The sequence below is a fragment of the Pinus tabuliformis genome, chromosome J, assembly GCF_031772625.1.
Source record: "Pinus tabuliformis cultivar Carrire ecotype Pingquan chromosome J, CPIR1, whole genome shotgun sequence".
NCBI classification, from domain to species: Eukaryota; Viridiplantae; Streptophyta; class Pinopsida; order Pinales; family Pinaceae; genus Pinus; species Pinus tabuliformis.
The window spans coordinates 380,255,774-380,283,642 of record NC_142295.1 but is presented as its reverse complement, the minus strand read 5'-3'; the positions used below and the strand labels follow the sequence as shown (position 1 = coordinate 380,283,642).

The 27,869-nt window shown below is 37.8% G+C and overlaps 1 protein-coding gene across 1 annotated transcript in view; it reads right to left on the bottom strand.

Annotated features, from left to right (window-relative positions):
• The window catches only part of LOC149227342 (alpha-soluble NSF attachment protein 2-like), a 249,567-nt gene that overhangs the window by 149,053 nt on the left and 72,645 nt on the right, over window positions 1–27,869 (bottom strand). Inside the window, exons 5-6 of the mRNA XM_089377761.1 lie at window positions 21,847–21,926; window positions 21,352–21,503 (exon numbers count right to left, since the gene is read on the bottom strand). Coding sequence (XP_089233887.1) covers window positions 21,352–21,503; window positions 21,847–21,926 — 232 coding nt within the window. The remainder of the gene's footprint in view (window positions 1–21,351; window positions 21,504–21,846; window positions 21,927–27,869) is intronic.

Below are 27,869 nucleotides of genomic sequence, written 5' to 3'. Positions count from 1 at the left end.
ACAGGTATAGATTTCCGAGGGTTTGATCAGAGTTGTTTTGCTGTTCGGGGTTTATTTTTGTTGCAGGAAAAAGAAAAAAATTTCAAAATATTTTTTTTGGCAGGCTGGATTGTTGCCATACCTCCTGCGTTCATCTCCTTAGCTCCCCGCGTTTCAATCTGCAAACAAGACCCTTCACTCTCCACACGATTTCATTTCCCATCGTGCCTCCATCCTTGCTCCTCAATGCTACCATTTACTTGCTGCTGCCCACGTTTCATTGCTTCCACATTAAAACCTACATCCACCGCAGCACTCGATTTTTCTCCTTCACGCAAGCTCCATTCCCTTCATGCAACGCCCGCAGCTTGCAAGCAAACAAAAAGAAAAGAGGCCCGTGCAGTTCTGGCCCGAGTTGCCTCCATACCCTCGCTCTCCTTCCCACAGCATACCTCACCCTCTCTTCCGCGGGTTTTCTCCTCTCCGTTGGACCTGCAAACGCACCACAAACTCCAATAAAAAAAAAACACAGTTCCCTCCCAAGCCGTCAACCTGCCCTGCGGCTCCATTTTCCTGTCATTTCACTCTCCACTGCTGCCATTGCCCTCAGCCGCAGCTCCTCACACCTTCCTTCCGCCATCCGACCTACATATTAGCAACGATAAGTAAAAAATGGTCGAAAATCCGTTTTTGCGTGGTTGGCATAATCGATTTTCGCGTTTAGCGTAGGTGTTTTTCTCATGATAAGTGCGTATGCTGATTTAGTTTTTAGGCTAGGTTTTGATTTTGGGCATAAACGATTTTAGTTTTGTTTTATTTACTCTAAAAAATTAAAAAAATTGATTTCCATTAAATTAATTTTAGTTTTGTTTTATTTTTTTTTAAATTTCAGTTAAAAAAATAAATAAATAAAATTCGAGTTTCATTTTTTCTATTAGCTGTTAGCTTTAGATCAAAATTTTGTTTTAGATTTTAGAATTTAATTAGCTTTATTTATTTTAAATTTCATTTTCTTTTATTTAGGATTTAATCTTTAGTTTTTTTTTGGTTATGTTCTTTCTGACTTGTTATATTTTGTTAATTTTAAGATTATATTTGATTTTGAAATTTTAATTTAGAACTAAAAAAAAAATTCATAAAAAAATAAAAAGTCCCAAAAACATAAAAGGTTTTAATCCTTAGTTTTTACTTTTGATTTTATTTAGTTTAAGTCTTAGTTTTAGAATTAAACTTTAGTTTAGAAAGGTTAGTTTAGATTTCAGTAATTTTAGGTTTGATTTTTATTTTATTATAATTTCGATTTCATTTAGTTTAGAATTTAATGTAAAGTTTTAGATAGATTTTAGATTTTTTTTTAGGTTTATAATTTTAGTTTGGTCAAATAATCATTAAAAAACAATAAAATGATGATAATATAATAATAATAATAATAATTAAAAAATAATAATAATTAACTTTTAGACTTTAGTTTAGACTAGATTTTAATTTAGGATTTTAATTTTGTTCTATTTTGATTTTTTAGCTTAGAATTATATAAAAATGTATAAAAAATTAAAATTTTTTGAAAAAGCTTAGCTAAAAATTGAAAAATCATTTTGGTGTCTTTTTGTGGTATTTTTCTATAGCTAAATGCACTTAAATGTTCATCTGAAGTCAGCTATGTGAAAGTGGTAACTGGTCAGCATTTAAATTTTATGATCATTTAAAGCATTTAATTTTTCTTGAAGTTTAATTGCTGGAATATCGTTAAGCCATTGAGCATTTATCGATTATCTCGCATTTGGTAAAAGTTAATCTTTGTTTGAGTTATTTGATGGTAAATGATTGTTAATGAGTTCATATTTCTGCAAGCATTTGATAAATAATCATCCAGTCATTAACTCTATAAGGCACTGGTCTATTAACTTAATAAAATCAATTAAGTGCTTGTTTCCCCTCGTGTCTCCCAACCCAACTGGTCCACAGTTAGTCATCCATTGTCCCATAGGGTCTACCCCCCTTAGCCATGGGAGACAGGCTTAAACGGAGAGATCGGCGATCACGGTGACAGCCCCCGATCTGAGCGTTGTCGTGACAATCTGTGCGAAAACATTTTTTGGCGCTGTTGCCGGGGACATTTTATTCTCGGTGTTTCAATGGCAATCATCCTTTTCATTTCTTATCTTTTCATCTGGCCCGGCAACGCCAACATTTTTTGGCGCCGTTGCCGAGGAAGGAGTTTTTTTTGTCCTTGGCGCTTCAACGACATTCATCTTCTCATTTCTCATCATTCTTTCATTTTTCTCATCTCTCATTTGAGCTGGCAGATTCAATTTTTTTTGGCATCATTTGGATCTTATCTTTCGTCATATCAGTACCTACTCTTCGGTTCATTTCTTGTCTGGGTGGCGACTCCATTTCTTTTCATTTATTTCTCCCAGACAAAGAAGCCTCTCTCATATCAGCTTGTTTGTTGCTTTTTGGATCTTAGAATTAGATTCATTGTCCAAGTGGCGACTCCACTTCTTTCATCTCTTGATTTTCTTGAGCAAAGATCTCTTTCTATCATCCATTTGGTCTCTCGTTATTCATCATGGATTATTCGTTTAAACCATGTTATTTTATTGATCATCTCCATGATATTCCGGAAGTGGCCATTTCTAAATTACCTTTGTTCTCAAGTGGTGATTCAGTTGTTGTTAAAAGACATCTAGGCTTGTTTACTCGTATAATGATCATACATTGTAGACCCCCTCAGTATAATCATGAAGATGTCAAAATTCGTCTTTTTGTCCTTTCTTTAGAGGGTGATGCTTTGAATTGATTTAACAATTGTCCTAAGGATTCTTTCACTTCTTTACAAGAAATTGTCAATGCTTTTAAAGATAGATATGGTAATCCAGATAGCTCGTCTTGTGCCCCTAAAATTGTGCAGCAGAATGAAAGTAATCTTATGAAAGGTTTAGCTATCGGTGAAAGATTCCAAGACAATTCTTCATATCAGAATGTGCCATCCACCTGTACCATTGCAAATCAAATCCATGATAGTGGAAAAACAGGGAGAAATGACAATGAAAAAGAAAATCAAAAGAAAATTATACAAGAACTAATGCTGCTAGTAAAAAATATGGAGATCAATCAAACTAATTATGCCAATGATGTGAGAACTTTATGCACCCACCTGGAAAAATGTAATAAGGAGATGGAGATCATGCAAAATCAACATGCTAAAGAAATTGAGGCCATGAATACTAATCATGACATAGAAATTAGTTTTATGTAAAGCAAGTTATCAGGCTTAGAGGAAAATATGACGACCATGAAAGCTAATCATGATAGGGAAATTAATTCTATGCAAAACAAGTTATTAACTATGGATGAAGAAATGACTATCATGACATTCGATCATAATAACCATGCAAGCAAATCATAAGAGATAAACTCTATGCAGTATTGCTTGATGAACATAAAGGAAAAGAACGATAAAGTAATAAAAGATATGGAAGAAGACCATGCCAGGCAAATCAATGCTATGAAGGTTGAACACTCTAGTCAGATAGATGCCATCAAAATACAGGTTCATAAATTTCAACAATGGTCAGAGGATGAAAGAAACCAGGGAACGTCAATAAATCAGAAGCCTCCTTATCTGTTACAACAAGCTCCATCTTATTATGAGGTCCTTTGTTCCATTGAAAAGTGGATAATTGAAGGTGACCTGGATAAAAGGGAAATTAATAATCAGGTTGATGCTCACACAGTTAATCCACCAGTGATAGAAGATCAAGTTATAACTCATGGCACTTGTGAAATTGATCCATCATCCTTGACAGGGCAGATGTAGAATGAAGAAAGACATGTCACGCATATCTTACATACTTCATCTGAGAGCTTTGAAGCAAAAAGTTCCACGTCATCAGTGATACAGCCTACCACAAAGAAAAAACGCAAAAGAAAGAGAACGAGAAGAAGATTTGATGCATCAGACGGCCACGAGCAGCTTGATTTTCAGATAGGAAAAAGTCCTACCGTATGCAGAATTGGACATGGCACATCCGAGAAGCAGTCAACAGATTTGCCTAAAAGCAGGCAAATGCTTAGTATACACTATATTAAACACATCTGATGCCATGGGGCATCCTCTGTATTTCTAACCTTACTCCTTGTTTTTTTAGCATTTTCATTTCTATTTTAGGATTAGATTTACTTTTCTAGATAGTTAATAAATGAAGAGCTTATGTCTTTCATGTGCTTTATGTTATATGATGATTTTTTGGACAGACGCTACTTATATTTTGTTGTGTGTTGCATGGATGCAGATTCTGGATTCTCACATTCCTACAGTGCAATAATGTGTCCCCAAGTAGAGCCAGATGTTGACCACTACGTGTCAACTACCCATAGCAGTACACCCCCTTTTCTTCGCAAAAGGGATAGCGCTTGATCGACGTGTCCGTGCCATTCGACAGTCATCATCGACCTGATCATGTTATGTTGTAAACCCAGTCTGCATGTGTAAATTGTAAATAATCTTAGCAGATCTGAGTCATGTATGTAAATTGCCTAGGTGGACCTAATTTTCTAGTGATAATCTACGTTCCGGAAGGTTTTTTGTTTCACCGATCCATGATCGGTAGAGTTTTCCTTCAGCCTAACCCCAAAGCCAGAATGAATTTGTCATTAGAATCTTAGGGGAATCTTAGTGCGTTGATCTGCTAGATTATATTTGGTCGCAGAACTGAGTAATCCATGAGGGTCTATGTCAAATGGGCTTTCCCCCTTGAGATGTAAAATTGTAAAAGTCATGATGTAAAGTGTCTTGAGGGTTAGAAAATGTTTTAATCCCCTCATAAGTCCTAAGTCTTAGCTCCTAGGTGATTTTTCCAAAGGCTAAGTTCGAGGATCCAAAAATAAAAAATAAAAAAACAATAAAAAATATAAAATATAAATAATAAAAAATAAACTTAAAAAATAGCAAAAAAGTAAAAATAATAATAATAAAATTAAAAAATTAAAAAAATAATTAAAAAATAAAAAAATAAAATAAAATAAAATTTAAAAAAGTAATAAAATAATAATAAGTCAAATTTTTGAGTAAATAAATGCAGAATTTTAATTTTTTAATGCATTTAAAAATTCGACAGATGAGATTAAAAGAAATCTTGATCCTCATCGACAGTCGAGATCATTTTGACATGGATCACTCGAACTAGCCGTTGGGATTTTTTCCTTTAAATAGGGTGCTAGGGGTCATTTGAGATGAGATTTGATCTGAGAGTCTGGTGCTAAAGAAAGCTCTCTTATAGTCAATTTTTGTGCAATAAAAAAAGACTTTGGGGTTGAAATCTTGTTGGTGTTACTCTTCTGGAAATGCTGTAAGATCTTTTATTTTTCTGCATAATTTTATTTTCAACCATTGATAATAGCTTGACGAAGATTGATTTAGGCACAGGTATCTTGTCTGATCTCTGGGGTTTGAATGATAGTTTAGATTCTGAAATATAATGGCAGGTATCTCCATTTGATCTGGATTTCACTATTGTTTTCTCCCTCTATGTTAATGGTTGATTTTAAGCTCTGCAAGAAATCATAGTTTTGAGTTTACCGGGCGTTAGGGGAAGTTCTCGGCTGAACCAGCCAACTCCCGGATTGTGTTTTCTGAAAGAGCCCAGCTAGTTTTGATCCCAGGCTTATCATTTGAATTATTTTTTGAAGGGTTTTCTAAAGTATCTCACATTAAATTTAAATTCAGAAAATATTACTGTGATTATTGACAAATCTGGTTGCTTAAGAGTCGAAAAGCTGTAAATGTTGTAAATTTTTCGCTGGTTTTAGGGTTATCAGTTTTTTTTTTGGCACATTTTACTTCTGGGTTTTCGGTTTTTGCCATTGCAGGTTACAAGTACAGATTTCCGAGGGTTTGATCAGAGTTGTTTTACTGTTCGTGGTTTATTTTTGTTGCAGGAAAAAGAAAAAAAATTCGAAATATTTTTTAGGCAGGCTGGATTGCTGCCATACCTCCTGCGTTCATCTCCTCAGCTCCCTGCGTTTCAATCTGCAAACAAGACCCCTCACTCTCCACACGATTTCATTTCCCATCGTGGCTCCATCCTTGCTCCTCAACGCTACCATTCACTTGTTGCTGCCCACGTTTCATTGCTTCCACATTAAAACCTACATCCACCGCAGCACTCGATTTTTCTCCTTCACGTAAGCTCCATTCCCTTCATGCAATGCTCGCAGCCTGCAAGCAAACAAAAAGAAAAGAGGCCCGCGTAGTTCTGGCCCGAGTTGCCTCCATACCCTCGCTCTCCTTCCCACAGCATACATCACCCTCTCTTCCGTGGGTTTTCTCCTCTCTGCTGGACCTCCAAACGCACCACAAACTCCAATAAAAAAAAAACGCAGTTCCCTCCCAAGCCGTCAACCTGCCCTACGGCTCCATTTTCCTGTCATTTCACTCTCCACCGCTGCCATTGCCCTCAGTCGCAGCTCCTCACGCTTTCCTTCTGCCATCCGACCTGCATATTAGCAACGATAAGTAAAAAAGGGTCGAAAATCCGTTTTTGCGTGGTTGGCATAATCGATTTTCAGGTTTAGCGTAGGTGTTTTTCTCATGATAAGTGCGTATGCTGATTTAGTTTTAGGCTAGGTTTTGATTTTGGGCATAAACGATTTTAGTTTTGTTTTATTTTTTACTCTAAAAAATTAAAAAAATCGATTTCCATTAGATTAACTTTAGTTTTTTTTTTTTTTAATTTCAGTTAAAAAAAAATAATAAATAAAAAATAAATAAAAATAAAATAAAATAAAATATCGAGTTTCATTTTTTCTATTAGCTGTTAGCTTTAGATCAAAATTTTGTTTTAGATTTTAGAATTTAATTAGCTTTATTTATTTTAAATTTCATTTTCTTTTATTTAGGATTTAATCTTTAGTTTTTTTTTTGGTTATGTTCTTTCTGACTTAGAGTTATATTTTGTTAATTTTAAGATTATATTTGATTTTTAATTTTTAATTTAGAACTAAAAAAAAAAAATAAAAAAAAATAAAAAGTCCCAAAAACATAAAAAGTTTTAATCCTTAGTTTTTACTTTTGATTTTATTTAGTTTAAGTCTTAGTTTTAGAATTAAACTTTAGTTTAGAAAGGTTAGTTTAGATTTCGGTAATTTTAGATTTTAGGTTTGATTTTTATTTTATTATAATTTCGATTTCATTTAGTTTAGAATTTAGTGTAAAGTTTTAGATAGATTTTAGATTTTTTTTTAGGTTTATAATTTTAGTTTGGTCAAATAATCATTAAAAAACAATAAAAATAATAATAATAATAATAATTTAAAAAAATTAATTAATTTTTAGACTTCAGTTTAGACTAGATTTTAATTTAGGATTTTAATTTTGTTCTATTTTGATTTTTTTAGCTTAGAATTATATAAAAATGTATAAAAAATTAAAAAAAAAATCATTTTGGTGCCTTTTTGTGGTATTTTTCTATAGCTAAATGCACTTAAATGTTCATCTGAAGTCAGCTATGTGAAAGTGGTAACTGGTCAGCATTTAAATTTTACGATCATTTAAAGCATTTAATTTTTCTTGAAGGTTAACTGTTGGAATATCAGTAAACCATTGAGCATTTATCGATTATCTCGCATTTGGTAAAAGTTAATCTTTGTTTGAGTTATTTGATGGTAAATGATTGTTAATGAGTTCATATTTTTGCAAGCATTTGATAAATAATCATTCAGTCATTAACTCTATAAGGCACTGGTCTATTAACTAGATAAAATCAATTAAGTGCTTGTTTCCCCTCGTGTCTCCCAACCCAACTGGTCCACAGTTGGTCATCCATTGTCCCATAGGGTCTACCCGCCTTAGCCATGGGAGACAAGCTTAAACGGAGAGATCGGGGATCAGGGTGACAGAGCCCGGTCTGAGCGTTGTCGTGACAATCTGTGCGACAACACTATTGATTGATAGTTTTCACATAATATTAAGCAGAAATTAAAACAATATTACCATATATTCATGAAAAGGAATACAATAGCACGTTGAAAACCCAAAGACTTCTGCATTAATTCAAAAAAGTATACAAGAGAGCTTGAGAGCTTAGTACACGATTTAGAGATCGGATGGATCAACTGACAAATGACTTCCTATTTAAAGATAAATCCTTCAACGGCTAGTTCGAGTGATCCTCGTCAAAGCAATCTCGATCATTGATGAAGATTACAATTTCTTTTAATCTCATCCATCGAAATATTTAAAGATTTGGGGAAATTCGAAATTTTTAATTAAGTGCGTTTTAATTAACTCAAAAATAAAATTTTTGAATTAATTTCCCCAAAAAAATGACTTTGACTTAACCCCCAGGGATCAAAGGTTTAAAATTTAGCAAAATAATTAATTTACCTTAGTCCCAAGACCTTTTAAAATTTAATTTTTTAGGGCCGACAAGGTTTGCCTTTGGAGAATTTAAATTTACCTAGGACCTAGAATTAATTACATTTCTCACTTAAGATTTTAATTAATTTTTGGCCAGAAAATTTAATTAATCAACCTATGAGGGGATAAATTATTTTTCCAACCCTCAAGACACCTTACATCAAGATTTTCATATTTATTACATCATAAGGGGGAAAACCCATTTGTAATAGACCCTCACAGATTACCCACTTTTGCGATACAAATATAATCCAGCATACCAACTAATCTGTAATAAATAATCTAACCAAATAGTTAAGATTATTCCCAAATTATTTTTACATAGACTCGATTTAAAACACTAAGACTCGCTTAAGATCTTAGTGACAAAATCCATTCCAGCTTTGGGGTAAGACTCGAGGGGAAAACTCTACCAACCATCCGAGAATGGATGGGTGAGACGAAAAACCTCCTAAAATGGAGATCGTCACTATAAAGGTAGGTTTACCTAGGTTTTTATATACATGACACGAGTCTGTTGAGATTATTTACATTATACACATGCAGAAAGGGTTACATAACATCTAGGAAGTCAAGTTGATGATGATAGATGGACAGCATGGACACATTGATCAAGTGCTATCCCGTTTGCCAAAAAAGGGGGTGTACTGCTATGGGTCATTGATACATAGTGGTCAACAAAACCCATTAAAAATATTAATTATTTCAATAACTCCTCATCCAGGTGGAATTTCTCCAAACGATTTCTGGGTCTTGGAGATTTCATGTGTTCTAGCCCCTCCACAAAATTTTAGAGCTAGAGCACATTTGATGCTACCCAAAATCAACACTCCCTCTTAGTGAGGAATGTGATCTAGCAATACTTCCCAATAGAAGCATCACACTAATCCACAACATCAGTCCTCTATGATGTTGATGCTCGGCCTACTGCCCCTCACCTATTGCATTGCTGCAACCTGTACTGCTACCCATGACACTGCAACTGTCATTGCTACATCTATACTGCAACTCCCTCTGAATGTGTTGCATCATGCTGCCCACAGCACTGCCACTGCTAACTACTGCACTACAACTCCTTATATTATCCGCTTCTGCTACTAAAATGAATTCTTCACTATCCCCATCTTCTCCCTGAAATAAACAAACTTTGTTCTTCCTGGAGCCTTGGTGAGGATGTCTGCCACCTATTCTCCTGTTGGGGCGTACCTCAATTGTACTGACCCTCGTTGGACATAGTCTCTAACGAAGTGACACTTGCTATCAATGTGCTTCGACCGATCATGAAACACTGGATTCCCAGAAAGCTTGATGCAACTCTGATTATCACACAAAATACTGGTCACTTCCATCTTTCTCCTGTATATATTCACAAGCAATTTCCTGAGCCATATGGATTTGCACGAAGTTGAGCTAGCTGCCATATATTCAGCTTCAGCTGAGCTCAGAGCCATGGATTTCTGTTTCCTACAACACCAGGATGTCATTCCTGATCCAATGTTGAAACAATACTCAGTGGTACTTTTCCCATCTATTGAACTTCCAGCCCAATCTGCGTCAGTGAACCAACTCAGCTTGATGTCATTTCCCTGGGTGTACATTATTCCATGCTTGACTGTTCCTCGTATATATCTGAGAACATGTTTGGCTGCTGCCCAGTGCGCCCTCTTTGGTTCCACCATGAACTGACTGAGGGTGTTGATAACGTAACAAATGTTTGGCCTGGTATTGACCAGATACATCAAGGACCCTATGAGTTGCTTGTACAAGGTGGGATAGACTTCTTTACCTTCAGATGCATCAATCTTCTTCCAGTTGGTGATCATTGGAGTAGCCATAGGTCTACAGTCCTGCATTCTGAACCTTTTCAAAATCTTTGTAGCGTATCTCCCTTGTCCAAGGAAAATTTCACCCTTCTGCTGCCAAACTTCCAACCCCAGGAAATAATGCATCCGTCCCAAATCCTTCATGTTGAATTTTGTGGCTAGGTTCTCCTTGCAATCTTTGATGAGCCTGGATGAGCCTGTCAAGAAAAGATCATCCACATATAACACCAGGATTAGAGGCTCATTCTCTACAACAAGATAGTAGAGATTAGGATCTGCATCACTCTTGACGAATCCCATCTTCTGCAAGTAACCATCAATTCGACCGTACCATGCTCTAGATGTTTGTTTAAGCCCATACAAGGATTTCTTCAATCTGCATACATGAGATTTCTTCTCATGTGTCTCAAAACCCTCTGGTTGATTAATATATACTTCTTCCTCTATCACCCCGTTCAAGAACGTCGTCTTGACATCCATCCGGTGAATCTCCCACCCCATCTATGTTGCAAGGGATATCATAGATCTAATAGGAGTATACTTGGTTATTGGGGCGAAGGTTTCTTCGTAGTCTATCCCTTCCTTTTGAGCATACCCCTTAGCCACAAACCGGGCTTTGTATTTTTCCACACTGCCATTTGCAGCGTATTTGACTCTGTAGAGCCATCTCGAACCTACAACTGACCTGTCCAGAGGCCTAGGTAACACTTCCCAAACATCATTGACCATTATGGAACTGTATTCCTCCACCATAACATCTACCCATACTTGATGCTGAATGACCTCCTGAAAACTAGAGGGTTCGCCAACTTGAGCCACCAAGTCTTGGTATATGTCTGGCTGTCTACGCTCCCTTTTCTTGTTCCTGGGTGCACCGACGAAATTCTCTGCGTCTCGTAGTATCTATCAAAGTTCCCAGCTCGTTCTTCCACTAGTAGTCGGTCCATCTATCTGCTCCTCCTCTTCCTGAGACTCCACCTATTGTGATACCTCTGGAGTTTTTGCCTTTAGGAGAAATACTGGTGCTAGATTCCGCTGGATGAAGTGGCTAGACCAACAGATCATCCTTTGACTGCTCTTCGGAAGGCATTTCTCGGGATTTCCTAAAAGCTCTATCCTCCATGAACTTTAGATCCCGTCGAATAACGATCTTCCTAGTCCCCGGAAGGTAAACTCTATATGCCTTTGCATTCTCACTATATCCCACAAGATATCCTTTCTCCATAGTTTGATCCAACTTCTTCCTCTTTTTTTCGGGTACATGGCAGTATGACAAACTCCCAAATATCCTTAGGCTTCTTACCGGTGAAGAGACTCTCTGAGTAATCTTACCTAATGCCCTGGGAGGAGTCCTATTCTGGACATACACTGTCGTGTTGTATGCTTTTGCCCATAGAAACTTGGACATATCCTGATCATACAATATCGCCCTGGTTGCTTCAACAATAGTCCTGTTCTTCCTTTCTGCTACTTCATTCTGCTCCAGATTATAGGGGGTTGTCCACTCTCTTCTGATGCCTTCCCTTGCGCAAAAATCAGTGAAGTCCTTGTCGATGTATTCTCCACCATTGTCTAAGCGCAATATCTTTATCTTCTTTCCTGTCAGATTCTCAACTAGAACCTTGAACTCTTTGAATCGACCAAAAACCTCATCCTTGGTTTTTAGAAAGTAGATCCAAGTCTTTCTAGAATGGTAATCAATGAAGGTGACGAAGTACTCGGCACCACTAAGAGCTCTTACAGACATGGGTCCGCAGATATCTGAGTGCATCAATCCCAAAACACTCTTAGCTCTATTGTTGCTTCTGGAAAATGCAGCTTTGGCGTACTTGCCTAGTGTGCATCCTCTGCATACATCATCTCATTCAGTACTCAACTCTGGAACTCCCAATACTATTCTCCTGAGAATTCTTAGAGCCCCATGGTGTAAGTGTCTCATCCTCCTATGCCATAGTTCATTCAAATCTTTTTCCCCACTGCCGCCTATCAGTGCCATTGGGGATTCTAACTATAATCTATACTACCTGTTACTTTTGAGTCTTGACTCCAATCTAGGCCTTCTTTTTCCAACTTGGGTGTTTGACATATACTTTCTCCTTAATGAAGAAAACATCATAGCCCTTGTTTTGAAGCTGAGATACAGAGGGTAAGTTCATCCCCAATCCTGGCACATGCAGCACATTGGTTGCTCGAAGTCGATCCCCTGCTTCTATTTGAAATACTACGGTACCTCTTCCTATAGGGGTACATTTTGACTTATTTCCCATGGTGATCTGGAAGTTCATCCTTTCTTCCTGATAATTCGAGAAACATTCTCGTATTCCTGTCATGTGCCAAGAAGCTTCACTATCTATATACCAAACCCCAGAGGAGGCAGAACTCGCTAAGCAAGCGACTTCTTCTTCCAATCTAGAAGCTAACATAGAATAATCCCGATCCATGTTCCTCGTTCTCTCTTCTCCCTCAAGAGATCTGCATGCGTCCTTCTGAGTTGATGCCCCGACATCATGCTCTTAACTCATAACAGATTCTTTGTTCCCTGATCTCCGCTTTGATACCATGTTAGAATTTCTGACACGAAATTCTACTGCAGTAACTAATTTATTTCTTCTACTTATTTCTCACAATAAGTTGTTTACAAAACCCTTCAGAAAACATTAAAATAAATTCTACTGCAGTTATCACATAATAGCATAGATAAAAATAACAGTCATATACAAGCACAAGAATCAATAACATCAACACAGTTATTTTTGGACAATTGTCCCCGGGAAAACCCAATGCGGGAAAACCGGTGCAGCAAATGAAGGTTTATCTATTATTCTTCAACAAAAATCTCTTTACAAGGAATAATTTTGCAATACATAGAGAGACCTTCAAGAAATCACCTGAGATAATTTTCCTCCTCAGTTAGGAGAAATTATGACACCACAGAGACCCTTTATCCTTCACTGCATCACCCTTGTGTCATCTGCGTGAGGACTGCGTCACCCCTGCGTCATCTGTGTGAGATCTCGTCCCTGCCTACATTGTCTCTCAAAGCTCTCCCTTTGCGCTCTCTCTGAGGCAATGCGTCACCTCCTCCTTAGTCTCAAACTGACGCTGAAACCACCCTCTTCCTTCACCCTACTACTCTCCCTCTGAAATCGAACTCTTTCTCCTTGAGAATTGATTTCCCTCGGGTTACTGAGTATTTGCCCGGTGTGTCTCCAAATGACCCTCAAGTCTTCTCTTATACTTTTCCTATTGATGAATCAACAGTCGAGATTAAGTCTCTAATCAATGGCTAAGATTAAAACAGACTTGATCCTCATCTCTTAGAAGATTCTCACCCATATCTTTATTAAAACCCGTTAATATTTTTATTTTCCTAAGTTTAGACTTAGGAACCCATTAAAAATATTAATTATTTTAATAACTCTTCATTCGGGTGGAATTTCTCCAAACGATTTTTAGGTCTTGGAGATCTCATGTGTTCTAGCCCCTCCACAAATTTTCAGAGCTAGAGCACATCCGATGCTACCCAAAATCAACACTGCTATCTCATCTCTGACATTCTAAAGTCTAGTGAGATAGGAAGTTATGTTCTCACTCTTCTGCATTTTTGTGGTCCTTAGCTTCTCCTTGAGAATCATTTTACAATTCTCAAATGGGTCTTGGTATAGTTTTACAATGGCTTCCCACATTTCCTTTACCGTATTTTTATTTGCAATATGCGAGACAATACGATCCCGAACTTTGTCTAGGACCATCCTATTTGCTTTCGCCATATCCTTCTTGTACTCAAGATACTGGATAGGTTCTGTCAGTTCAACTACAACTGCTATCGTGAACTCTTTTAGACCATGCTAATCCAAAAGGAATAGCATCCTAGCCTTCCAGACACCAAAGTTTGAGGCATTGTCAAGCCTATCCTAATCTTTGTGACCTGTTGCGTCCATCTCAGCTAAACTCAAATAGCTAGAGACTGAAACTAGAAATATCCTTCTCTTCCCTGCTTAGCCTCTCTTTATCTATTCACACTCCCTATGGAATGCGCAAATCTACTCCTACTTGCCTCCGAAATTCCTTCGACTAATGTATTTCCATCAGCTTCTCACTGAGACTACCCGCTCTACCTTTTGAATGTCCTTCTCTGAATCTCTAGGAACTGGCACATGAAGTGCAACCTCTGCAACTCGAAATGACTATTTTGGAAAACTCACACCGGAAAATTAATTTGCCTGTTATGACCTTTTGCAACAGGAAAGTACAGATCTCCTCTTGGAAACTAGAAACCCTCTGAAAAATTCAAGAAATTTCCATGTGTTGTTTTCTCTTCCTACCCAGCGCTGATCTACAACTGCAAAACCCTTGCTGCAAAATCACTGCACCCAAATCTGTTCAACGAATTAATTGATTTGCTCACTAGAACCCTCTATCCATCAAATCCACTGCCTGTTGGAATTCTGCTCTAGACAAATTGATATTTCCCTGCACCTCTAACTAGAAATCAATTTCTACCTAACAATTCGCATTTCTTCGCTGGCCTGTGCAGATTTGGAGAAATTGTGCTCAGATCTCCCTCTGAAGTTGCACAAATTTTCTCCTCTTGCTTCTGAACCTCTAATCTGATCAATAATGTCACTTTGATACCATGTTAAAAAAATTTAATTGCAATTACTGGAAATTTATCTCCTAATTTCTTTGCAGTTTATTTGTTATTACTACAAATATCGATAAACTCACAATTGCAATCTTCACCAAAATAAAATATGTTGTGGAAAAGATCATCCACAAATAACACTAGGATTAGAGGCTCATTCTCTACAACAAGATGGTAGAGATTAGGATCTGCGTCACTCTCTACGAATCCCATCTTCTGCAAGTAGCCATCAATTCGACCATATCATGCTCTAGGTGTCTGTTTAAGCCCATACAAGGCTTTCTTCAATCTGCATACATGAGATTTCTTCTCATGTATCTCAAAACCCTCTGATTGTTCAATATATACTTCTTCCTCTATCACCCCATTCAAGAACATCGTCTTGACATCCATCTGGTGAATCTCCCACCCCATCTGTGTTGCAAGGGATATCACAGATCTAATAGAAGTATACTTGGCTATTGGGGCGAAGGTTTCTTCGTAGTCTATCCCTTCCTTCTGAGCATACCCCTTAGCCACAAACTTGGCTTTGTATTTTTCCACACTGCCATCTGCAGCGTATTTGACTTTGTAGATCCATCTCGAACCTACAACTGACCTGTCCTGAGGCCTAGGTACCACTTCCCAGACATCATTGACCATTATGGAACTGTATTCCTCCACCATAGCATCTACCCATACTTGATGCTGAATGACCTCCTGAAAATTAGAGGGTTCTCCAACTTGAGCCACCAAGTCTTGGTATCTGTCTGGTTGTCTACGCTCCCTTTTCTCATTCCTGGGTGCACCGACGAAATTTTCTGCATCTCGTAGTATCTATCGAAGTTCCCAGCTCATTCTACCACTAGCAGTCGGTATATCTATCTACTCCTCCTCTTCCTGAGACTCCACTTATTGTGATACCTCTGGAGTTTTTGCCTTTAGGAGAAACACTAGTGCTAGTTTCCGCTGGACGAAGTGGTTAGACCAACGGATCATCCTTTGACTGCTCTTCGGAAGGCATTTCTTGGGATTTCCTGAAAGCTCTGTCCTCCATGAACTTTAAATCCTATCGAATAACAATCTTCCTAGTCCCTGAAAGATAAACTCTATATGCCTTAGCATTCTCGCTATATCCCACAAGATATACTTTCTCCATAATTTGATCCAATTTCTTCCTCTTTTCTTCGAGTACATGGCAGTATGCCAAACTCCCAAATATCCTGAAATGACTCACCTTAGGCTTCTTACCAGTGAAGAGACTCTCCAAGTAATCTTACCTAATGCCCTATGAGGAGTCCTGTTCTAGACATACACTGTCCTGTTGCATGCTTCTTCCGATAGAAACTTGGACATACCCCGATCATACAACATCTCCCTAGTTGCTTCAACAATAGTCTTGTTCTTCCTCTCTGTTACTCCATTTTGCTCTGGATTATAGGGGGTTGTCCACTCTCTTATGATGCCTTCCCTTGCGCAAAAATCAGTGAAGTCCTTGTCGATGTATTCTCCACCATTGTTTGAGCACAATATCTTTATCTTCTTTCCTGTCAAATTCTCAACTAAAGCCTTGAACTCTTTGAATCGACCAAAAACCTCATCCTTGTTTTTTGGAAAGTAGATCCAAGTCTTTCTGGAATGGTCATCAATGAAGGTGACGAAGTACTCGGCACCACTAAGAGCTCTTGTGGACATGGGTCTGCAAATATCCAAGTGTATCAATCCCAGAACACTCTTAGCCCTATTGTTGCTTCTGGAAAATGCAGCTTTGGCGTACTTGCCTAGTGCGCATCCTCTGCATACATCATCTCGTTCAGTACTCAACTCTGGAACTCCTGATACTATTCTCCTCAGAATTCTTGGAGCCCCATGGTGTAAGTGTCTCATCCTCCTGTGCCATAGTTCATTCGAATCTTTTTCCCCACTGCTGCCTATCAGTGCCATTGGGGATTCTAGTTGTAATCTATACAACCTGTTACTTTTGACTCCAATATGGGCCTTCTTTTTCCAACTTGGGTGTTTGACATATACTTTCTCCTTAATGAAGAAAACATCATAGCCCTTGTTTTGAAGCTGAGATATAGAGAGTAAGTTCATCCCCAATCCTGGCACATGCAGCACATTGGTTGCTCGAAGCCGATCCCCTACTTCTGTTTGAAATACTACGGTACCTCTTCCTACGGGGGTACATTTTGACTTATTTTCCATGGTGATCTGGAAGTTCATCCTTTCTTCTTGATAATTCGAAAAACATTCTCATATTCCTGTTATGTGCCAGGAAGCTCCACTATCTATATACCAAACCCCAGAGGAAGCAGAACTCACTAATCAAGCGACTTCTTCTTCCAATCTAGAAGCTAACATAGAATAATCCTGATCCACATTCCTCATGCTCTCTTCTCCCTCTGGAGATCTGCATGGGTCATTCTGAGTTGATGCCCGACATCATGCTCTTGACTCATAGTAGATTCTTTGTTGCCTGATCTCCGTTCCGATACCATGTTAGAATTTCTGACACGAAATTCTACTGCAGTAACTGATTTATTTCTTCTACTTATTTCTCACAATAAGTTGTTTACAAAACCCTTCAGCAAACATTAAAATAAATTCTACTGCAATTATCACATAATAGCATAGAGAAAAATAACAGTGATATACAAGCATAAGAATAAATCACGTCAACACAGTTATTTTTGGACAATTTTCCCCGAAAAAACCCAATGCGGGAAAACCGGTGCAGTAGAGGAGGGTTTATAAATTATTCTTCAACAAAAATCTCTTTACAAGGAATAATTTTGCAGTACATAGAGAAACCTTCAAGAAAACACCTGAGATAATTTTCCTCCTCAACTAGGAGAAATTATGACACCACAGAGACCCTTTATCCTTCACTGTGTCACCCCTACATCATCTACGTGAGGATTGCGTCACCCCTGTGTCATCTACATGAGATCTCGTCCCTGCCTACGTTGTCTCTCAGAGCTCTCCCTCTGCGCTATCTCTCTGAGGCACTGCGTCACCTCCTCCTCAGTCTCAGACTGACGTTGAAACCCTCCTCTTCCTTCACCCTGCTACTCTCCCTCTGAAATCGAACTCCTTCTCCTTGAGAATTGATTTCCCTCGGGTTACTGAGTATTTGCTCGGTGTGTCTCCAAATGACTCTCAAGTCTTCTCTTATACTTTTCCTGTTGATGAATCAACGGTCGAGATTATGTCTCTAATCAACGGCTAAGATTAAAATAGAATTGATCCTTGTCTCTTAGAAGCTTCTCACCCATATCTTTATTAAAACCCGTTAATATTTTTATTTTCCTAAGTTAGACTTAGGAACCCATTAAAAATATTAATTATTTTAATAACTCCTCATCCGGGTGGAATTTCTCCAAACGATTTTTAGGTCTTGGAGATCTCATGTATTCTAGCCCCTCCACAAAATTTCGGAGCTAGAGCACATCCGATGCTACCCAAAATCAACACTGCTATCTCATCTCTGACATTCTAAAGTCTAGTGAGATAGGAAGTTATGCTCTCACTCTTCTACATTTTTGTGGTCCTTAGCTTCTCCTTGAGAATCATTTTACGATTCTCAGATGGATCCTGGTATAGTTTTACAATGGCTTCCCAAATTTCCTTTACCATATTTTTATTTGCAATATGTGAGACAATACGATCCCGAACTTTGTCTAGGACCATCCTCTATGCTTTCGCCATATCCTTCTTGTACTCAAGATACTGGATAGGTTCTGTCAGTTCAACTACAACTGCTATCGTGAACTCTTTCAAGCCATGCTCATCCAAAAGGAATAGCATCATAGCCTTCTAGACACCAAAGTTTGAGGCATTGTCAAGCTTATCCCGATCTTTGTGACCTGTTGCGGCCATCTCAGCGAAACTCAAATAACTAGAGACTGAAACTAGAAATCTCCTTCTCTTCCCTGCTTAGCCTCTCTTTGGCTATTCACACTCCCTATGGAATGCGCAGATCTACTCCTACTTGCCTCCGAAATTCCTTCAACTAATGTATTTCCTTCAACTTCTTACTGAGACTACTTGCTCTACCTTTTGAATGTCCTTCTCTGAATCTCTAGGAACTGGCACACGAAGTGAAACCTCTGCAACTCGAAATGACTATTTTGGAAAACTCATACCGGAAAATTAATTTGCCTGCTATGACCTTTTGCAACAAGAAAGTACGGATCTCCTCTTGGAAACTAGAAACCCTCTGAAAAATTCAAGAAATTTCCATGTGTTGTTTTCTCTTCCTACCCCAATGCTGATCTACAACTACAAAACCCTTGCTGCAAAATCACTACACCCAGATCTGTTCAACGAATTAATCGATTTGCTCACTAGAAAACTCTATCCAGAAAATCCACTACCTGTTGGAATTCTGCTCTAGACAAATTGAGATTTTCCTGCACCTCTAACTAGAAATCAATTTCTACCTAACAATTTGCATTTCTTGGCTGGCTTGTGCAGATCTGGAAAAATTGTTCTTAGATCTCCCTCTGAAGTTGCACAAATTTTCTCCTCTTGCTTCTGAACCTCTAATCTGATCAATAATGTCACTCTGATACCATGTGAAAATTCCTTAATTGCAGTTACTGGAAATTTATCTCCTAATTTCTTTGCAGTTTATTTGTTATTACTACAAATATCGATAAACTCACAATTGCAATCTTCACCAAAATAAAATATGTTGTGGAAAATCAAATTTAGGAACTGAAAAAAAGATGCACACGCACACGATAAAAATGACACCAATATTTTTGGACTAACGTCCTTGGAAAAACCCCGGAGGGAAAGCTCGTGTAGCAAATGAGGGTTTATTTTATTATTATGAAGTAGTAAAAGTCCGAGTACAATATCTGAATGCCCAATTGGAAATCCTCAAGCAATAATCTGGCAACAATAATTTGGCCTACTCGTTCTCTCTCCCAACAACACACCATGCTTGGAACTTGCACTACTAGCCTAGGAAATTCGTACTTCCTGCATTTCAACACCAATTGATCCGTCCAACCTCACTCTGCCTCTGGAAATGACTCGCTCTGCCTTTTCGATGATCTCCCGGCCTCTAGCAACTGAAATGACTCCCTTTCTGACACTCACACTGGGGTTTTTGGTTGCTCGCACTAGTTATTCGGCCTCTCTACAGAATAATTTTGGCCTCCCTCTTCCTGCCTCTCCGGCACTGGAAAACTGCTGGGAAACTCCTTTGAAATTCTCTCTGTTTCTCCCTCAATCACTGATGCTCTCCTTCTCTAGCTCGAACTCACTTCCTTGTTGAATCTTGCAACTGGATAGCTCGATCTGCCAAGGAACTCGCTCCCCTCTTGTGTCTCTCTCCATCCCATCGACTTGCTCTTATAATCTCTTGTTAGAGCTTCAACGACCATGATTAGATCCTCATCAATGGATAAGATCACCTTAGGCTTGATCCAAGTCATTTTTTGGAAGTCTTTAGAGCATAAGTCGATTTTCTTAATTAATTCCCATTAATTAACCAATTTTCCTAAGACTTAAGAAATATTTAAATGATGGCTAATTAATTTAATTAAGGCGTTTTACAAGCTTATCTCACAAAACCTTTTCTGAGTTTTGGAGAGCTCATGTTACTTAGCCTCTTAGATACAAATTGAGACTAGAACACCTGTACGATGCTACAAAATCTAACAAATACATCAGTGCCAGCCATTGCATATGCCACTTCGAGTCACGCAATAGTTACTGTCATGTATTCTGATTTCATATACATACCTGACATGAATTGCTTCACTATTTGATGCATATGAATTTAATGACTAGAATACCACATCTAACACCCTCCAATCCAAGCCTACCTCAACTAGAATAATAAGTAGGTTTATGTAGATAGCTATCTAGATTCCAAATCATTATAACATTATAACTAAATAGAGCCAAGATAAAAAATAATTATTTAACCACTTTCTACCAAAGCCCTAACTTTAGCCCTATACAAACTAGTAATTGTGGTCAGTTTATCGCTACAACTCAAAATCCAAGTCAAAGAAAATGAGTTATCAGAGCTGATGCACTCTTGTGCATAGAAGAACTGGGTTCAGCTACACAACATTACATGTGCCAATAAAATTAATCTTGGTCTGATCTGACATTCTAATAGTTACAAGTGACTTCCATAATTGTTCATGCAAACAAAACCTAAACCTAACTAGACATAACATGAAAAATGAAGAGAATTATAATCATTGATGTCAGGATAAATTGGCCTATGTGACTATGACTGTTCAAAAACAATCTTCTAAACCACATCCAAAGATATAGAACGAAGTACAAAATGTTTAATTTTGCAGCCACATACGTCTTGATTCTTTGCTAAGTCTCTTCTAAGGTTACACTAAGTAAACAAATGAGAAACTTTGATTCTATGATTATCTATTTTTCAATTAGTTAAGAAGTAAATAGGTTTACTATTAATAGGAGACTTGTTTCCCCCCATTATTTGTGACAAAGTGGCTTACAATTCAAGTTGAGCTGCAAACTGCGCAACCTTCAGTCGGCATTGATTAGCTGTGCTTGTAACTTCTTCACCCTGGAAAAGGTCAGCTGCTCGCTCAAAGAACTCCATAGCCTTTTCAACATCTTGTCCATTCTCATAGATCTCACCTATCTCCTGAAAAGTACAATTATCTCAAATCTTAATCAATATTGTTCAATACCAACGGATGTTACTCATATATGTGTCTAAAAGAATATATGTTTCAATCAGTGAAACTAGCAAAAAATAGACATTTTGAAATCTAATTACCAACAAAATCTCTGAAAAGTAAAAAACTACTTTGCAAGCAGTGCTTCCTTTCTAACTTGGAAAATTTCAAACTATATCATGAATTGAATTATAGCCATGTTATCCATCATCTCAAACCTCCATAATATGTAAACAGAATTTTTTCTCTTGCTGACCATTAACACATCATCTAAACAGACATAATCCCTATATTGACAATTTTAATTACCTTATAATGTTTTGCAGCCACCGACAATCTTCCAATTTCCATGAAGAGATTAACAGCCAAATTTAAGCATGTTATAGCCTCTGCAAAACAACTAAGAAATTAAAACTACACTTCTGAAACCATAACAAACTTATTGATTCTTTCAAACCAATAAAATGACGTGAGTAATATTGATTACAATGAAAATAACAATAAGCAAAACATAAAACTAGATGGTTGAGTAAGATAAATATAAATTGAAGTTTGAAAACGGGGATAAAAGTGGTACATGGGAAGAATCTATGGAACCATAAATTTCCATTTCAAGGATATAGGGACAATCACATCTTTATTCAGAATTTGAACCGGGAACACAAATTTCCTAATTTGCTTGAAATCAAACCAACGTTCCACCAAGTTTTCAAGATAGAGGGATAACAAGGAGACACATAGGGGGGATGTGTGGGAACACCCGCAAATTTTAGGTAAATTCAAGGGGGATGGGGGGGCATTAGGGTGTGTGCATGCATGCGTTTGTGGATGTATAAACACGATTCAAATTCAAATTCAATAACGAAATACACTGATTCATACATGATAAATGATTCAATGAAAAAAAAATTGTAAAATATTGTATACATTGACTTAAATTCATCACTCATCATTCTAGAATCTACATTCACTTAAATTCATAATTTATCATTCTGGAATCTACATTGATTTAAATTCATCATTCATTATTCTAGAATTTGATTAGTAATAAGAAAAATAGTAGATACTAAAGTATGAAGACTGGAATAGTAAATGGAAATTACTCAAACTCAAAAAATGGTAAAGAGTGACGAGTCAAAGACTCAATATGAGGTCACTAGTATTTAGAATCAAGAATCAAAAGTTAAGACTGAAAATGAACAATGAACAATGAACCAATGTTATAAAAATTGGACCAGTCATCCAACCGGTCAACTCCAAGATTAGAAATTGGAAAAAATCTGCACCAAAAAACCGGTGGACAAAAAAATACATAAATATTCATGTGCATCCATATATATCCAAACTGTTTACATAAATATGCAAAGTTTCCCATATATCTAGCAAATAAGGGTGTGTGTGTGTGTGTGTGTAACCAAAATAACACCAACTGCAATCTATCTTTGAACCAAAAATGCATCAACAAAGAGGCTCTCGATGACCTCTATAGTCCAAAAAAAATTCATGCTACAACAAATGCCTACATATCATCAAAATCATTGCCTATATTGGGATCCTCATCATCAATATCACCCTCTAAGCATAAAAATAAGATAGAAAAAGCTTAACATGTCAAATCAATACTTAGTTTGAGTGATGGGTACATTTTTACTAGGGTCATGACAGAGGAGCTCAACAATATATGCCACCAACATCGAGATACATAGTGGGTTTGGTGCTCTTGATTATGCTTGTTCCATACCCTCATACATGATAAAATCCAATGGAAACGTTACAATCCCCCTAATCCTAAAATCCTGAAAGCTTCTAAGTCTACTAGAATTTGAGTGGGATCTAAAATTCTACTTTCTCCATATGAAATTCAATGAGGTTGGACCACTCTCAAACATCTTGAAACAATTAATCAAGTATGAAAATAAAAGATAAAGGAGAATGTCTTGCCTTAATAATTTAACATTACCATTAATTATGTAGCATTAGTTGGGTCTTAGGGTTGAATATTAGTCTTCCCCACTCATAAATTATTGTTTTTAGGCAAAATTCAGGGGGGATGCCCAAACATCCCCTATTAAAGTGGGATGCCCAGAAACCCCCCCTTTTGAGGGGGGACGCCTACAAGTACTGTTGAAAATTAGTAGCTAGGAGATGAATTTCCTTGAATACAATCTCATTTCTAACTATTCTAGAGTGACTTTCTAAAAATAGAAATTCATGTCTATTATTTCAAGCATGACTTTCCAAAAATAGAAAAACACCTTGCTTTAATTGGTCATCAAGTATAGATGATGGAAAATCACTTAACTTATCCTTAATCAATCTTAGTTGCTCATGTTTTACTTCATCATCATCATTATTATTATTATTATTATTATTATATTATCAAAATAGAAATTCATGTCACCTTTCCTACTTGGCACTCAATATGCCATTTTTCATCTCTCTCTCCTTCATGGCACTCGTACCCCTCTCTCTCTCTTAATGGATTTATTGCACTCCTCTTACACTCTCTTATGCACATTAAGGACTTGTCATAGCACTCCTCTTTCACGCATTAAAGACTCCTCATAAAAGATTCTTCTTACACACTCTTCAATGCATATGTTAGATTCTCTCCTTCAAGGCATGTGTACTCCTTTATGGCATGAGTTACAAAGGCATGCGTACCTCCTTAATGGCATGAGTTACAAAGGCATGCATTCCTCCCTAAATGGCATATGTAACTCTCCCTCAAGGCATGCGAGTTACTCCTCCTTCATGACTCAAACTCCTTGCTCCTATATATATGTGTCTCTCATCTTCACTCTTACTCACTTGTGCATTGTGAAAGGAGACTTCAAACTTGTGAAAGAGAAAGTTGGAGAGACTAGAGAAGGATTGAGAGAGTGAGAGAGAGAATTAGAGTAAGAGTAGAACTTGGTGAGCCAAAGTGATTTAGAGTTTGCATCAGTTGTTGCTATCAAATACCTTCAGATTTGGATGAACTTCTTCATTCTCTCATTGTATTTTTTTTCTCTACTAAACAATTGATTTCTAATAGAAGAAGAATCTTGTTGGGTTTTCTCCTTGAGGGTTTTGCCTTGGTCATTGGACCTAAATTCTTTGTGTCTCATTGTGTTCTTAGTTGTCTTCTATCTTGCATATGGTTCATATGGTGTATGTTCTATCTACAATTGCTTAACTGATATTGCAATTTGAAGGAGTTTTATTTTTTTAAGTAATTGTTACAGCATAGAACATCAAGTTTCAACATGGTATTAGTACTTTGGTGAAGACAAGTACAAGAATTCAAGAGCTTCTCCCTTCTCATTTTTCCGCTGAAATATCTCTTGCTGCCCCAACTCAATTTTTGTTGAAATTTCTCTTTTTGCCTCTTCTATTTGCAGCTCATTTTCTGCTGAAATATCTCTTGTTGTCCCTTCTATTTGCAGCTCATTTTCTACTGAAATATCTCTTGATGTCCCTTCTATTTGCAGCTTATTTTCTGCTGAAATATCTCTTGTTGTCCCTTCTATCTATTATTCATTTTCTGCTGAAATATCACCTGATGTCCCTTCCTATTCGTTGTTGAAATATCACATGCTATTCCTACTTATTGCTGAAATTTGTTTGAGCAGATCAAGATGTCTTCCTCTTACTTTAAGAATGAAGAGAAGTTGGTTGATGCTTCGAATTTCTTCCCTTGGAAGGCCAGATTGGATATTACTCTTGAGGAACATGATGTACTAGAGTATGTTGAAGGAGAGGTAGTAGAACTAGTAGAAAATTCTAATGCTGCCATCAAGGCGAGATACAAGAAAGGAGAAGGTAAGGTTAAAAAGTTTGTCCTTGATTCTCTTGGAGACCATCTCATCACCTATGTCTCCAACTTGAAGAAATCCAAAGAAATGTATGATAAGTTGATTGGAATGTATCAAGTGAATAACTTGAGCCAAATTCTTGCTTTGAAGAATCAACTCAAGGATATTAAGATGAACAGAGGAGAGACCATTCAAGCATACTTCATGAGGATCTCTAAAATTAAAGATCAGTTATCTATAGTTGGAGAAATTGTATCTGATAAGGAGTTTGTGCTTATTACATTTGGAGGTCTTTCTCCATCTTGGGAAACATTTATTACCACCATCAGCAAAAATGACAAGTTTCCTACATTTGATGAGTTCCTGGTAAAGTGTAGTCAAGAAGCTGCCCGAATGATTTCTAGAGGAATAATTCCCAAGCATGAGGAGGGAGATACCTATTTCCTTTGTTGTCTAAAGAAGAAGTAGAAAGGAAGAAGAGGCCACTACTGTTCGAGAAAGCCTGCTCCCAAATCCAACAATTCTTTCAAATGGAACAAAGACTTATCAAAAGTCCAATGCTACAATTTTCATAAGCATGGTCGCTGTTACCCACCATTTTGTGGGTAATATCCCTAGGAGAAATTTTTCTCCAAGATGGTCCTTAGTCGGCAGCAAGCAACCCCTTGCAGCCACTAGCTAGCTCATTGTGCCACTTTCTCCACCACCTGAGCCAGCCATGTGGTCCCTCGCCCATCTGCTATGATCGTATGTTTGAAGGTGGGCCTCCCGAATCTAAAGGTATGCCTTGTCATTTGGAAATTGAGTATTGTAGTTTGTTTATCATGGATACTTCTGGGCATGGATTAATGGGGGGATTTGGCGGAAAGAATGGGCTAGGTCTGTGCTTTTGTCCCCTAGACCCCTTTTAGGAATTAACCTTGGATTCTAGTCCCGTGGGATCTCTTTTATTGACCATTTGGTTCCAGGGATGGTATTTCATGGGAAACCCTAATTTTGGTTGCATGGTCCTGCTCCCTTATCCGCTTATATTACCCTCTTTCCATTCATTACTACCCCATCCATCATTTTCCTGCCTAGGTCCACATTCCTCCATTGGGTCCACATAGGGTTAGCTTGCCCCTTCCCCTTGCCCACACCTTGGGTCATGGCCTGGAATGAAGCCCGGAGGTTGATGCAGCTGAAAAGAAAGTTAAAAGCATATATGGCCACATTCAACAGGAAAAGTACCACAAAATGCAAAAGATGGTCAGGACAAAAACATTTAGCACATGGGCAAAAGCCAATACATGAGCTTTACCCCATCATCATGGTCGTCACCCTGGTTCCTACAGGTTCTATAAGCATTCTTCATCATATAGGAACCCATGATTGTCCCAACCCCTTGTGGGAGATGAATCTCCCCAGCTTAAAAGGGGGATTTCAATGCTATATCTTACACATCATGCTCTAACCCCCTGAACCCCGAGCAGTAAATCAAAGAAAAACATAAAAAGGAAAAAGCATAAAAGAAGGGTGGAAAAATCAAGGTCGGGGCACCTCATGTACCATGATTGCTCCCTCCTATACATTATAAACCCAATTGTGGGCTTCCCTCTTATTAGCTACCCTTGCACCCCAACATGTGACCCAGGGTTACCCCTTCTCATCCCCTACTTCATTCAGCATATTTGTCACATGTCACCACCTTTTAAGGATGTACCTTGAGTATTATTCTCTTTAGAAGTAGAAACCACCTAATAGGGTACTTGGTTAACCCCATTTGGAGTTTAGGAGACATTGGCACATCCCAAAGCCCACTATGGAAGGGTAGGAAATCATGAAGTCCCCACCTGTGGTCCATGATTAGGTAAGTTCATTTACTCTATTTCTCTAATGACTTGCTGTACTGGCAGGCTAGGGGACGCTTTGGATCTTATGCAGGATTGTAGATGGTTTTCATTCTGGGTTTGGTCTCCCTATAAGGGGTCCTAATCCTCTAGAGGGCTACATTGGCACTTGTAGGGTGAGTGTTGAGAGCCATAGGCCTCCACAGTAGCAGATTGCACTCCATGGATCCCCACAGCCATTGAGAGATTGCTCGTGGTTCACTTATTGGACGAGGAGGATGCACCTGATCCATCGTGCCCAGTCGGCCCTAGATCTACACCATACACTTGGTAGATGATCCAGGACTTGCACGATGATGTGGCATCACCTACACCATCATCCTAGCACTTTTAGGAGATCTACAGGCATCTTCGATTTGTTTTGAGACTCATGAGGACACTTGTGTGCCCCCACATATCATTTGGAGCACCACAGGTTATTATAAGGGGCCAAACCCTTGTCCACTGCTTTTGAGGGTCCTATTCTTCATTGTGGCATCCATGGACTTCATTAGGCCTCTTAGAGGGCCCTACGACATGCATAGATTATTATTTAACCTCTTGAGAGGCTTTATTTTTCATTTATGAGCTGGTTTGATGGTTTTGCCACCAAAAGTTGTATTATTGGAACATTGTTTTATTTTTGGGGCTTATGTAGGCCAAGGAG